Genomic DNA, 12,493 nt, shown 5'->3' with positions numbered 1-12,493 from the left:
CATACTTGCTAATTTATTTTAGTAGGGGTGAGCAAAACAGACAGTAGCTGCAATGTAGGGCTTAGGTTGGCTAATGTGAAGTCTAGAAAATGAGTATATGAAGTAATTTTGTCTAAAGGACAAAGCAGGATGATCAAGAGAACATGGTCTAAAACTGTTCTTTCCCACATCAATCTCACAAATCACTCCACACTCTGCTTTCCAAATGAAATGCAAGAAGTGTTCCATGATCTAGGTGTATGGGGAGAGAAGTCCAGGAAGGAGTCAAGAAGTGCAGGCACCGTGATGAGCAAAAGCAAGCAAGGCAGCTGCTTTGAACCGAGCTCTGTCAGAGGGAAAGACACAGTCATGCTCTCAGCTTGCTAAGGCCTGTAGTGGGATCTTGTAAATAATATGGAATGACGTACACAAGAGCAATAAATTGGATGTACATCTTCTTAAGAACCATAATTTTTGTCATGGTTTGTGTTTTAGTATTTAGAAAGCTAAGCAAGCTAACTTAATGTTATACTATGTTATATTTTCTATTTCTGTGTGTCTGGCTTTCCTGAATTGCATCCTCACTGTATTTAATTTGCTTGATGTTTTTTGTTGATGAAAATATATAGCGTAAGTAGCCCAGTTCTTTGCAGATATAAACACTTTAAGCATTGGGGGTTTTGTGACTGTTAAGTTTTCTCTTTTGTATTTGTTTTTCTTCTTTGATGTTATTTGCTTTGATGGGATGGCATTCTTTTCAGCTTGGCATTGAGACAAAGGTTTCTGATGTGTTCTTGCCATTATTTGTCATAGCTAGCTTTTAACATTTCACATCAAATTTAGCCTGACTTTTTTGTTGGTTTTGTTCTGGTTTTCTACAGTGGACAGGCCAAAATCCCAGCAAATCAGAACTTCTGGTACCATAAGGCGAACTTCTTCTTTGGACACAATAACAGGACCTTACCTCACAGGACAGTGGCCACGTGATCCCCATGTACACTACCCTTCATGTATGAAAGATAAATCTACTCAGGTAAAAGCTGTAAAACAAGACAACAGAGATGTTTCAAATAATTAATTGATGTCTACTCAATTTAATTCTGAAGAAATGTGGATTCACGTAATCTTACTATAAATATGAAACCCTAAAAATAGGGTATGGTAGTCTTTTTTTAAGCAGTGTCAATGCAGTAACATGGTGTGTGATGTTAATATTTTTATGCTTTTAGAAAACAGTTGTTAAAAATATCGGTATGTGGGCAGATCTGTTGAGGCTAAATAAGCAGATTTCCATCTCGGCCTTGTATCTGGTTTATTTTTAAGCTGCTATATGCAAAATTATGCTGAGTGTTATTTAAAAAAAAAGAAAAAAATTCCGTATAGCAGTGGCTGACAAACTAAAGAGTTTACTAAATCGGGGTAAAAAATCTGCCACTCTCAAAAAGTGTATTTGTGTCTGGGGGGGAATTGAGGGAAGGCTAACTTGAGGTTATTGATGGCCTGATACCCTTGTGATAGTGTTGGATTCTCTTCAGGGCTCTGTCCTTAGCAGGAACCTCTGGCAGGTGGGCTGCTGTGGCATTCATACTGCTCTTTGGCTAGAAAGGTGAATGTTGTTTCTTGCCTGCTTCCTCCTCATCCTGGAGCTTGTTGCCCTCAAAGATAATCACTGTCAAACAAATAAAACCCACATAATTCTAACCCTCCCAAATTATTAGCAGAGGAGCTGCATTCTTTATTTTTCAGCAGTGCTGTTGGGATATGGAGTAAGTCATCTGAGTTTGTGTTTCAAACTAAATTGGAAATGAAAAGAAACTAACTCTCTTTGGTTGTATTTTCAGTCTATAGGCTGTATAGGGATGGTTTTTAATTAGTTGCTTATCTCTTGTGCTGTGATTCTGGTCCATCGTTGTGGATCTTTAAATAGGTTCTGTGGTTCTAGTTTTTTGTGTAATACTGAAGTTTTCTGGACAAGTATATATAATTTTCCTCGTCTCTTCAAAATACGGTGTAATGCAACACAGGAAGTCCTCTGATGGGGGAAAGATAAGCATAGAATACTTAGAAAAGAAAAAAGATCTATCTGTGTGTTTCAGAAATCTTATTTAATGAACTTGGTAGTCTGATGATTAAAATGTTCCAAGGAAATTTTTAGGAACTGTATGGGACCCTTTAAAGAAAATGCTGTCTTCATGTCCTGCTTATTTATTTTAAAAACAGTCAGTTTTAGCAAAAAAGAAGCAGCAGTCATATTTACTGTCATGAAAGATTTACCTAAAAAGCTCTAAATCCTGGACTGGCTTTCAAGGTGCCTTCCTTTTACAATACTATTCCTTGAAGATCTTTTCTGGTTTGAAACCATAATTTCTATTCAGGAGATTTTCAGTAGCCTGCTTTGTAGTTATCGTATTTCTCAACCCCTCTCTTAAAACATATATCCATATCAAACTTTGCAAGTACTGTTATGAATAGAAAATATAGAATATTTTAACATTCACAAACAAACCTTTTCACCAGTTACAGAAAAGATAAACAAACTTGTTCTATAAATATTTGAGCTTCAAGTATTTGGCAGTAAAATTGCTTTCTTAGTGAGCTCAAGTAAGTGTTTAGGTTATGTGAACTGTTGGCTGCCTCCCTTTGCCTCATTCAGAAACTGAAAATGAAGTTTTACCTTTTCAGCATAATCAAATGTAACAGAGAAGAGAGGCAGTACTGTTGTCATTACAAGTTAAAGTATTATGTCAAAGGGATAGGAGCAGGGTTGGTGGATATCTTCTAACAAAGAATTATGTTAGCCAAACTCGAGCATGTATCAGTGTTTAGATTGAGTCACTACTTGGGACCATATGAATATGTAAAATGGAACAAGCATAGTGATTTGCACAGTGATTTCCAGTTTGGTTTTTTGTTTTGTTTTCAAATGAAACGCTCCTAGAGAGGCTTGTAGATGATCATAAAACATTGTCTTATGTTTTGGTTGTGTGTGTGGCTTTCTATTGTTTGAACTCTGTGTAGTTTGAAGTATATCTAATTTCAAGAACTAAGGATGATTTCCAAGTTGTTGATAGGATGCATGCATGGCAAATTAAGTTAAATTAAATTAAAGCCTTGTACTTTGCCTGAGTACCAGCACAAGTGCTTCTGCTGCTTCATGTTTGTTGGCTAAGTAGCAGTTTAAGTCATGGGAGTTCATATAGTGTACACTATCTAAAAATAATAACACTTGGTAGTTTAGCAGAATGGAAGATGTTACAAACAAAATAAATTAAAAAAGATAATGGAAATCAGTAAACTATTTTTTTATGAGCATGTTTCATTGGGGAATAAATTATCTCTTGTTTTACTTCTAAACTCGTGAACAATGCTGTCAGTATAACTTACATTGTAGGTGGAATAATTATTTCTCTTTCAAGGGTACCTTTTGTCTCTAATTAAAATCCAAATTTTAATTTAAACTAATTTAAAATCCAAATTCTGTGCAGTTTTGTTAAGGTGATGATTATGGCTGTTCTTAGAATTCTTGTTTTTAAAAAAAGAGAGTCAGTTTCTGGTCTTCACTGTGATCAGATGAGCCCTCAATGAGTTTTATTCCAAGTCCTTGTTCCCCACTTAAGTTCTTTCAACCTATATAATGCTCATGAATAAAACACTTCTTTTTCTAAAATAAAACCATGATTAAAAAGAAATCAACAGTATCTCACTATTTAAATAGAGGGAACAGAATTTTGTTTTGTTTAGTTTCTGTTGCATCTTGGAGAATAGGAGCTCTGGTTCATATTTCTGTGTCCCTCTTACTTACCTCAAACGTTTTGATTTAAAATAGAGAAGTGAGGTTGTTACATTTGCTTTTGGAAAAATATAGTTACACTATGCATTGTGATACTTAATGCTGTTCAGTATTTCTCAGAATTCTGCATGTGTTTATATTAGTGTATGTATGTTTGCAGACACACAGAACTAGCTGATCTTTAGGAAGTAGCATGTTTTGGATAATTAGAGGTATGCAATTTTATTTAGTAGTGTTTTAAGTATTTCAAAAATACAGGTAAACTTTCTATTATAGGAAGTTACATGTGTTGATATACTTTGTGATCCCCTTCCTGAGCTCTTCCACAGTCCTACTTTCCACTCCTTTTGTAAAACCAGAACTTTTCATTAAGCTCATTTAAAACTCAGGATAGCTTTCTTCCCTGTTTTTTCTGTCTCTGTTGGGAGCAGTTTCGTACACCGCTTCTTCATGCTTCATCATGTAAGTATTTCTCCCTTCACAGTGTATGGAATAATTCAATGTTCAAATGGTTATCCCTAACCTTGAAATCTTCAGAAACATTTGGATAATTGTCAGAGTTGATTAATATAATTATTTGACAGTAGCTAAATAATATAAAAGATACTTACAAAATTAAAAAGGAGAGATTAGAGATAAACATGATGTTGATGCCAGTTAAATATTGCCAATTAAAGTTGGTCTATGTAATCTTTCTCAATCTAAATAATACAAAGAAATGAACAAATGACCAAATGGAATATTAGCCAGTGATTTCCAGCTGACAACTTAAACTGGAGTCCAGTATTGTTGGTTATGCCTTTCTCATTGTATATGGCAATTAGGTATTGAAGGTAGGTAATGAAGACAGTTTGCAAAATGGCTCTCAGAATTTTTGTTTCTCTCTCATCTAAAGAATAATGCAGAGTTATTAGGTTGAAATGCTTGGCTAAAATATGTTTTTCTTACGTGTAGGTCAAGGCTTTAATGTAGTTAGCCCTCATTAGACACTTTTTTTTTTTCCTTCTGGGTAGAAATTTTTTTGCTCTAAAATGAACATCATAAACCAAGAGGCTCAATTCCATGAAACTTTTTTATTGGTGTATTAGTTGTCATTGATTTTATGAGATAATTTCATGATGTACTTTGGACAGAAGTTACAGGGAAGAAGATACAGGTGTCATAGAGCTATGAATTTATCATTCTAACTTTATTTAACCTGTCTTATGTTTAGGAGCTATCATCTGCAGTCAAATTAACTTCTAACTCCTTAGGCCATTTCTTTCTGTAAAATTTCTAGAGGGCCTTTGAATACTTTGGAAATATCTGAAAACCCCTCAGTTTTTATCTTCTAGTGTTGCTCTTGGGTTTCTTCTGAATGTGGAGTTTCTTCAAAAACATTACTGCTTCCCCTGTAAAACCTAGACTTGTGTAGATATTCTGGGATGCAGGCTAGGTATTGTAATTGAAGGGAAGGACTGTCAATAAAATGTGAGACGTTTAGAGTAATTCAGTCTTATTTTAGATTTAAGTAGGTTGGTATTCTATGCAGTCATTCTGATCTAATTGAAGTGGAAAGAATGTAGGTGTATGTCCCTGACATGGGTGGAAAAGCAAGGCAGAATTACTTAATGTATTGGAAGAAGTGCTCATCTCTAAGGGGCTGGGTGAGTTAGAATGATGGTAATTGAGGTTTACGTGAAGACTAAGAGACCAACCATATATGGTGTTCTCAGCACGTCCTGTCCCACGTGTCAACTGAAGTGGGCCACGAACCTTCACAGTTTGAAAACTAGTCATCCACCTCTTGTAGCTGCAGCATGTGTTATGTAATATTTTCAAGGTTCTCCTAAAATCTTATTTTCTCAGACTTCCAGCATTAATCCTCCTTCATGAAGTTCAGTGCATACTTGTGTGATGCATACTTTTGCTTCTGCTCTGAAATATTACCAGTTTTGCAGGTAGTGCCTGACCTCTCTTACTGTGTTCCTGACTTGAGATGTGGCAACTTTGGTTTTGTTTATTGTGACTCGGGCATTTTTCTTCGAACACGATTTTGAGTTATATTTTTACTTCCATTATTTTGAATATGTTTAACACATGGGAAGTACACTTGCAGCTTCGAGTGAAGGCTTCCATGGATAAGCCTGTTTTGTGGAAGTTGTAAATAAAGATGAGAAAACAGTTTTCAAGAAATGTGACAGATCATGGGTGCCATACACCTCCATTTTATTTGTGATCTAAATTGACAGCATTTAAATGAGATACGAGGTGGTCATACGTGAGCTAAACTTTAAAAAACAGAATTTCTATTTGAATGCAGCAAGTCTGGAATGCTTCTGTTTGTTTTGCTTTTTTAAAAGCTTTTGCTCGAATATCAAGATTTGGGGTTATGAACCCCAAACTAATCTTCATATAGTGTGGATTACAGTAACTTAGAAACAGCATTTTCTAGGGTTTGAGGAGGACTAGCTTGCTATAATAATCTGGTACCTGCTTATATTATTTTTTTAATGCTTTTTCTTTTTTTCCATCTGATTCCAAATAGCACAGTAATATAACATTGCCTGACTTCAATACTGTGCTAGAAAGATCATATAGTATTTGTCATCTAATGCTGCTAATAAAATTGAAGCTCACAAAGAGTCTGCCCCCTGTATACTGATGGTGTATATGTATTATTGAAAGGTTGTGTTTGGACTCAGTTTACCAGAGGTGGAAGCAACCATGTAATCTTTGTCTCAAGGGAGGTAGTATTTGAGTGGAAGAGAATGTCAAAGCATACTTGAGAAAGTACAAAATTTAGTATTAAATGAACGGATGTTTTCTAATTTTTACTTTTGATTTTCAACTGCAATATAAGGAGTCTCACCTCTCTGCTGACAGTCACTGGTGGTGTTGCTGAAGGTCTTCAGGGTGTTGTTACTACTTTGTTTTTTGTCCTTGCTATCTGGATCAGTATCTGTGTTTATTAAAAAATACAAGCAAGCTCTTGCTTTCTACATGTTTGTTTTGTTTTTGAACTATGTACTTCTCTTTATTGAGAAAGTCACTGGGTTTTTAGATTCTTGGTATCTTTTCTCTTTATTAAGAGAAAAGGCTATGAGTTTGTAGTGATCCCTGCTATACCCTCATGCACTACAAGTAAGTATTTAAACACCCCAAATGCCTGCTTCTCCTTCATCCTGGAGTTGTTCTCCAAATTATGGAGCAGTATTGTATTCAGAAAACACTCTTTGGGAGATAAATTTTCATAAAATTCCCTTTGCATTGCTAGTTTTCTGTTTCTGTATAATTGTATGGTTCCAGCTGTACTTGGGATGTAGTAAAATACTGTAAGAAAAGAGCAATTTAAATTGGAAAGTAAGTTGTAATAGGTTGTGAAAGCCCATGATTCTGAAAAAGAACCAAATTTTTCCCATTTTCTCTAGTTCCTTAGAAATCTGCAAGCCACTTCAATGTTTTAAAAACCATTTAAAACCAACACAATGGTTTTCACACATTTCAGGGAGATGGTAAGTACCCAGTCTGCAAAAACAAGTAATTACGCAGAACGTGGCTCTGTTAAAATGCAGAGCAAGTGGATGCACACACAGTTAGCACACTCATGTGGCAGAGGCTGTGCTTTGGGTGATGAGAGTCAAGGATTGCCTGGCTAAGGCACATCTGTGTTTTCCACATATTTTTAAGTAACTGTTTTAACTCTTCACTTTTGATTTATTTTTTTTTTTCAATAACCATATTACCTTCCTGGTTTCTTCCCCACACTCAAATAGAAGGGGGTATTATATGACAGAATCATGTAACAAGCACACAAAACTCTTAATTTTTTATATAAGGACTTGTTTTTTCTAGTCTGGGAACATGCAGCAAAAAGTTCAGTACAGATTTTTTCAGTTTTGCTTTCTAGTCATCCACACAGCTTGCTGGGCCTTTGGGTGACATATTCCTGATGGTGTAAAAATAGCAGAGAAAAAGCCCTGCTGAAACCATGGAAAGTGCAGAAAACACAAGTGGGATATGTAGCCCTGTGCACACAGAGAGACTGATCACATTAAATACTAGCACTGATGAGTTAGGTGTGGGGCTGTAGGCTGTATAATACTGTGGCAGTGTGGTGGTTGTGAAGGTGTAGCCAATGCTCTGAAATTACAGTTGTGTGCATGATGGTACCATGCCTGGCCTGGCACGTTTGTGTAGGGTGGCCTGGCCCTGGGGGGCTGCTCCCACCTACCTTTGCAGGGCAACAAGGAGCTGCAGGCATTGGTTTTGTGGTGTTCCCCAAGGTGGTGTCCAGCTTCCTTCCTAAGCAGAATGGTGTCTGGGATTGCCAGGCCTCTGATTGCTTCTTCAGTAATGTGCATTGTCCTCATGCTTTGTAAGTGCAAGTTTACAAAGCCTTGGTTTTTTATATTGCTTTTTATTTATTGAGACTATTACTGCTGCATATCAGATTCTGAAATTTATTCTTCATGTATAATGCTTAAACTCTGATGCTGCCTAAATGGTAAAGCAGTAATTTGTGCCAGAAGTTTTTCTTACCTGGAGAATTAAGTACAGTGTATTTTCTTTTTTTTTTTCCCCCTCTAGACACCCAGCTGTTGGGCTGAAGAAGGAGCAGAAAAGAGATCACATCAGCGCTCAGCATCATGGGGAAGTGCTGATCAACTGAAAGAGGTGAGAAGTTTTGCACAGTGGAGCTTTTCAAGTTTTGATAAGCCCAAGACGTTTTTTAAGCCCTATCTGGAGTCCAGGAAACTGCACCCTTTCCCTCCCCTTTGTTGCTTTTGAAACAAATTTTACCTCCAATGTAAGAGTAGTTTTGACGAGTGATTCTTATTTTATGCTTGTTGAAATTTCTCCCTGCATACTATGAAGTTTTTGCTGTGAAAGAGTGGTCGGAGTGAGCATTGAGGAACCAGCTTGTTGCTTACTAATTTTTCTGTTCAGGGTTACCTTAATTAGCTTTCTGTTCTTTAATGATGCTCTCCTGAAGGAAGCAGAGTGTAAGGTGGTATGTTAGCATATTCTTGTTTAGAAATGTTGTTCAAGTTTTAGGTTAGAGATAGAGAGGACACCACTTTCAAAAATGAAAAGGTGTTGGTACAGTAATGGTATGAGCACTTTAATCATACGTATTTTGCTATAGACTGCAATTGCAACTAGGAAGAACCCACCAAAAGGGAAGTGGATTTGCATCATGAGAAAGTAGATATAGTAAAATGTTCTCCAGATCAGCTGAAATGACAGTGTTACGGTTTTTTCCCAATAACCTCCATTTTGTCTAGAGTTTATGTAACTAGGTCTGTCCAGAACCTAATAAGTGGCCTACATTTGGCATCATGCCACTGTCAGGAAGTGCGTAGCCTCTCTTCAAGAACCGCGCTTTTCTTTTTATAAAATGAATCTTGCAGCATGTTCCCATGAGGTGGAACTTTTCACTGGTACTCTAGGCTTCTTGCATCCTCTCTCCTGACTCCCTGTTGAATAGGACATTCAAAAATGAGAGCAATATCTAAGGAGACAATGTTAGAGGCAGTATATAGTTCCCTTCTGGAAAGCCATTGATAGGAAGAGTAGTTGTCAAAAGGAGTTTAATTACTTTAATTTTAAAATCAGATTTGACAAATACAGAATAATCTTGCAATCCAGTGGTGGCAATAGATGAGGAGCTGGGCCAAAGAGAGGTTAATCCAAAGAGGGTTGTCTGTTCCCGCCTCACTGAGTACCTCTTATGAAACCCTGATGTGTTGGTGCATGGGCCTTCAGTTGCCTGGATGACTTCAGCTGTGAGGAAGCACTCAGAATCACAAATGAAGTGACCAGAAATTAGTGCAGAAGGAGTTTTGTTTCTGAAAAGTCTTGGCTTAAAACAGTCCACCAGCACAAAGAAATTATGGACAGAAGTAGCATCTGTTTTTCTAGGATAACACTTCCTTGCTTTTACTGAGACACTATCCTTCATATTCTGGCAGTTCCCTATCGGGTTGTGCAATAAGCAGCTCTTCTTCACCACAGGACTGTGGCTGTCAGTGATAGTGAAACCTTCAGCATGGAAGCAAGTCTCTGCCAGTTGATAGCAGTGACCTATTGTGCTAGGTTGCCACCCTCTTTATGTACTTGACCACAAGAGAAAGATAAGCAATGTGTGGCCAATGTGTTTCATAGTTCCTTTTTTTGATAGAACACTGCAATGGACAAAATAGGTTGTGTTGGAAGGGAGTTGTTTCTATCTAAACTTTGCAACAGTTGTTCACTCTCAAACCTGCCCTTGTCTTCTCCAGCTTACAGTTCTTCCTCTTCCTCTGTTTTCCTTTTTCCAGCTTCTCAGGCCAGTTTTCTTGCCCTTCTAGTTCCTCAAGTTCACAGTCCCAGTGTCATTGTGTGTTTATTATTCAGCCAGTACTCACCTGCCTTCCCCTGTTTGAGCTCTTACTCTGTTACTTTCCAGCTCCTTGTCAGTTCTGTCTCTGCATTGTTTGGTTTCTGTTTTATCCCTTTCTTTTTCCTTTTGCTCACCTTTAAGCCTGGGGGATGGGGGCTGTTAAGAGTTTGTTCAATACTAACAGTTTCTGGGCACTCAGTTTCTTTGTGCCACAGTAATCTGCAGTTCCTGGAAGGATAAATTCTTTGGGGCAGTTCTGTTCAAACTGTGAAACCCACTAGAGACAGAATTACTAGTAAATGTAACTGCCAGTTCCAGACATCTTTCTTGAACATGTGCAAACTGAAATTTTTGCTAAAGCTTCACCAAATGCGAAGATTCTTCCAAGGGACCTTTGCAGCATAAAGAACCCCCAGGCAAATGTTTGGCTTTTTTATCCAAAGCACTGGAAAACAGAGCTTCTTGGGGAAAAAGCTACAATAATGTGTTTTGGCACATAAAATGGTAAAAATCTCTTCTGACCCCTTTTCATTCTGAATCACATTCTTAAAACACCTCTGCTACTTGTAATGAAGTTCTTGATGTGAAGGAGATAGGAGAGCAGAACGTTGCATAGTAGACTTCAGAGAAAATTTGACAAACCTGTGGACACCTGAAAGCAAGAGCTTAAGTAATGGATATAAAAATATCACCTTCTCCTGGGCGACTGCATTTGTTATGTGTAACGTAGGTAACAGTGTTCTGCTCAGCATTTTGAATTGTTTCCCATAGCATTCAACAGTAAACACGTAGGTAGCTGTGTGTAGTTTCCTTGGCTTGTCTTAAGAGTTTGGATTCATGTTTTCTTGCTTCAGCAATTAATGGAGTGATTTTTAGCATGTATTTTTTATTACATTCCTGACATAAACTAGCCAAACACTTGTACACAGAATTTTAATTGATTTTGATAAAATAAGATAAAATGCTATTAAGTTTAAAAACATATTTTTCCTTGGTTAGTTTGAGTACTGTTACAATCAAATAGATTTGTTTAATACAACTGGTTAGCTCTTTGAAAAAGGTCTGCGTTATAAAAACTAAAAGTGGGTGTGGTATAGACTTAAGATCCCAAGCAAGAAAATGAATTCTGTATTACCATTTAAAAAAGGAATTTCACTTTGTGTAGTGAAGCTTATTTTGCCCTTGATTGAAATAGGTATGTGTTAGGATCGAATCTGTCTAGCACTGAAATAGACACTGTTTGCTTTCCTGTAGTGGGTCTATTAAAAATTTAAATGTCCCCTGCTGTCACTATGAACTTTGTAATGATAGAGTGTACATTTTTAATAATTTCTTGACAAAATCTACTTTTTAAAAATTTGTTTATTCTAAAGGGTGAACTGTTTGATTTTACGAAGCCTTGAGTTAACTCGCGTAAAATAATGCCAAACTGCTTTAACATTATTTTAATAGATACACATCTTGACCTGGAGATAGAGATTGCTCTCAAGTCTTTGTACTGGATACAAACCAAGTAGTGGTTTGAACTGCTGGTATTTTTTTCCCCTTGCAACCTGAAGAGTTAGTTTGAAATTCTTTGAAGTTGTTCAGGGACAATTTTAGATACAGCTTACCCTGAACTGGAATTTACCCAGAACTGGGAAAAACCCACTATTTAAAACAAGTAGTTTTTGCTCTGTATAGGTTTTTAAAGACATATTTCAGACAGTTGATATTTCACTTCCCTTAAGCAGCTCTGTGTGCTGTACCTGTTACATGGACACCAGCAGCCCCCCATTGGAAGGTCCCTTCTGCTCCAACAGAGTACTTGAAAAGGATGTGGGAATAAAAGAGAATTCAATATGAGAGCTTGCATGCCTTATGTGCTTTCATATACCAATTGAAAGATTGTATTCAAAGGTTTAGAGTGAATTTCTAATGCTTGTTTTGCTCTTTGACCTACTCTTAACTTGTTTATTAACAAATGGCTAATGAATGAGATGGAGCTCACTCATTAACAAGGGGTTCATGGTTTGTTCAGCAGTAGGAAGTTACCATGTTGTGTAGCCTGACCTGGAGAAATCAACAGCCTGTTGACTGGTAAATATTAATGAGCATTTGGAGAGTGACATGTTCCTTTATATTAATAGTCTGCATCTAGGTCCCTTCAAAAGGGAAGAATTACCAGGATATTCAGATTATCCCAGTGTTGTAAAGAACCAAGGTAATTTGGTTATTTCTCAGGTTTTTGCCATTAGTTATATTTTATTGCATGCATATTACAAGTGGCATAGACAAAATTCGTATTTATTTCAAGTACACTTTGAGTTGTAAAAATATTCAGCAAGCAAAAAATATATTTATAGGGTTTTTTCCTAACT

The 12,493-nt window shown here is 36.8% G+C and overlaps 1 protein-coding gene across 4 annotated transcripts in view; it reads left to right on the top strand.

Moving 5' to 3' along the window:
- GLCCI1 (glucocorticoid induced 1) overlaps nucleotides 1-12,493 on the top strand; it is a 52,181-nt gene that overhangs the window by 19,114 nt on the left and 20,574 nt on the right. For all 4 annotated transcript variants that reach the window (XM_064676581.1, XM_064676560.1, XM_064676570.1 and 1 more), the window contains exons 2-3: nucleotides 861-1,012; nucleotides 8,339-8,425. In XM_064676581.1, the coding sequence (XP_064532651.1) occupies nucleotides 861-1,012; nucleotides 8,339-8,425 (239 nt within the window). The remainder of the gene's footprint in view (nucleotides 1-860; nucleotides 1,013-8,338; nucleotides 8,426-12,493) is intronic.

Source organism: Pseudopipra pipra, chromosome 1, assembly GCF_036250125.1.
Source record: "Pseudopipra pipra isolate bDixPip1 chromosome 1, bDixPip1.hap1, whole genome shotgun sequence".
NCBI classification, from domain to species: Eukaryota; Metazoa; Chordata; class Aves; order Passeriformes; family Pipridae; genus Pseudopipra; species Pseudopipra pipra.
This window is presented reverse-complemented; position numbering and strand designations above follow the sequence as displayed.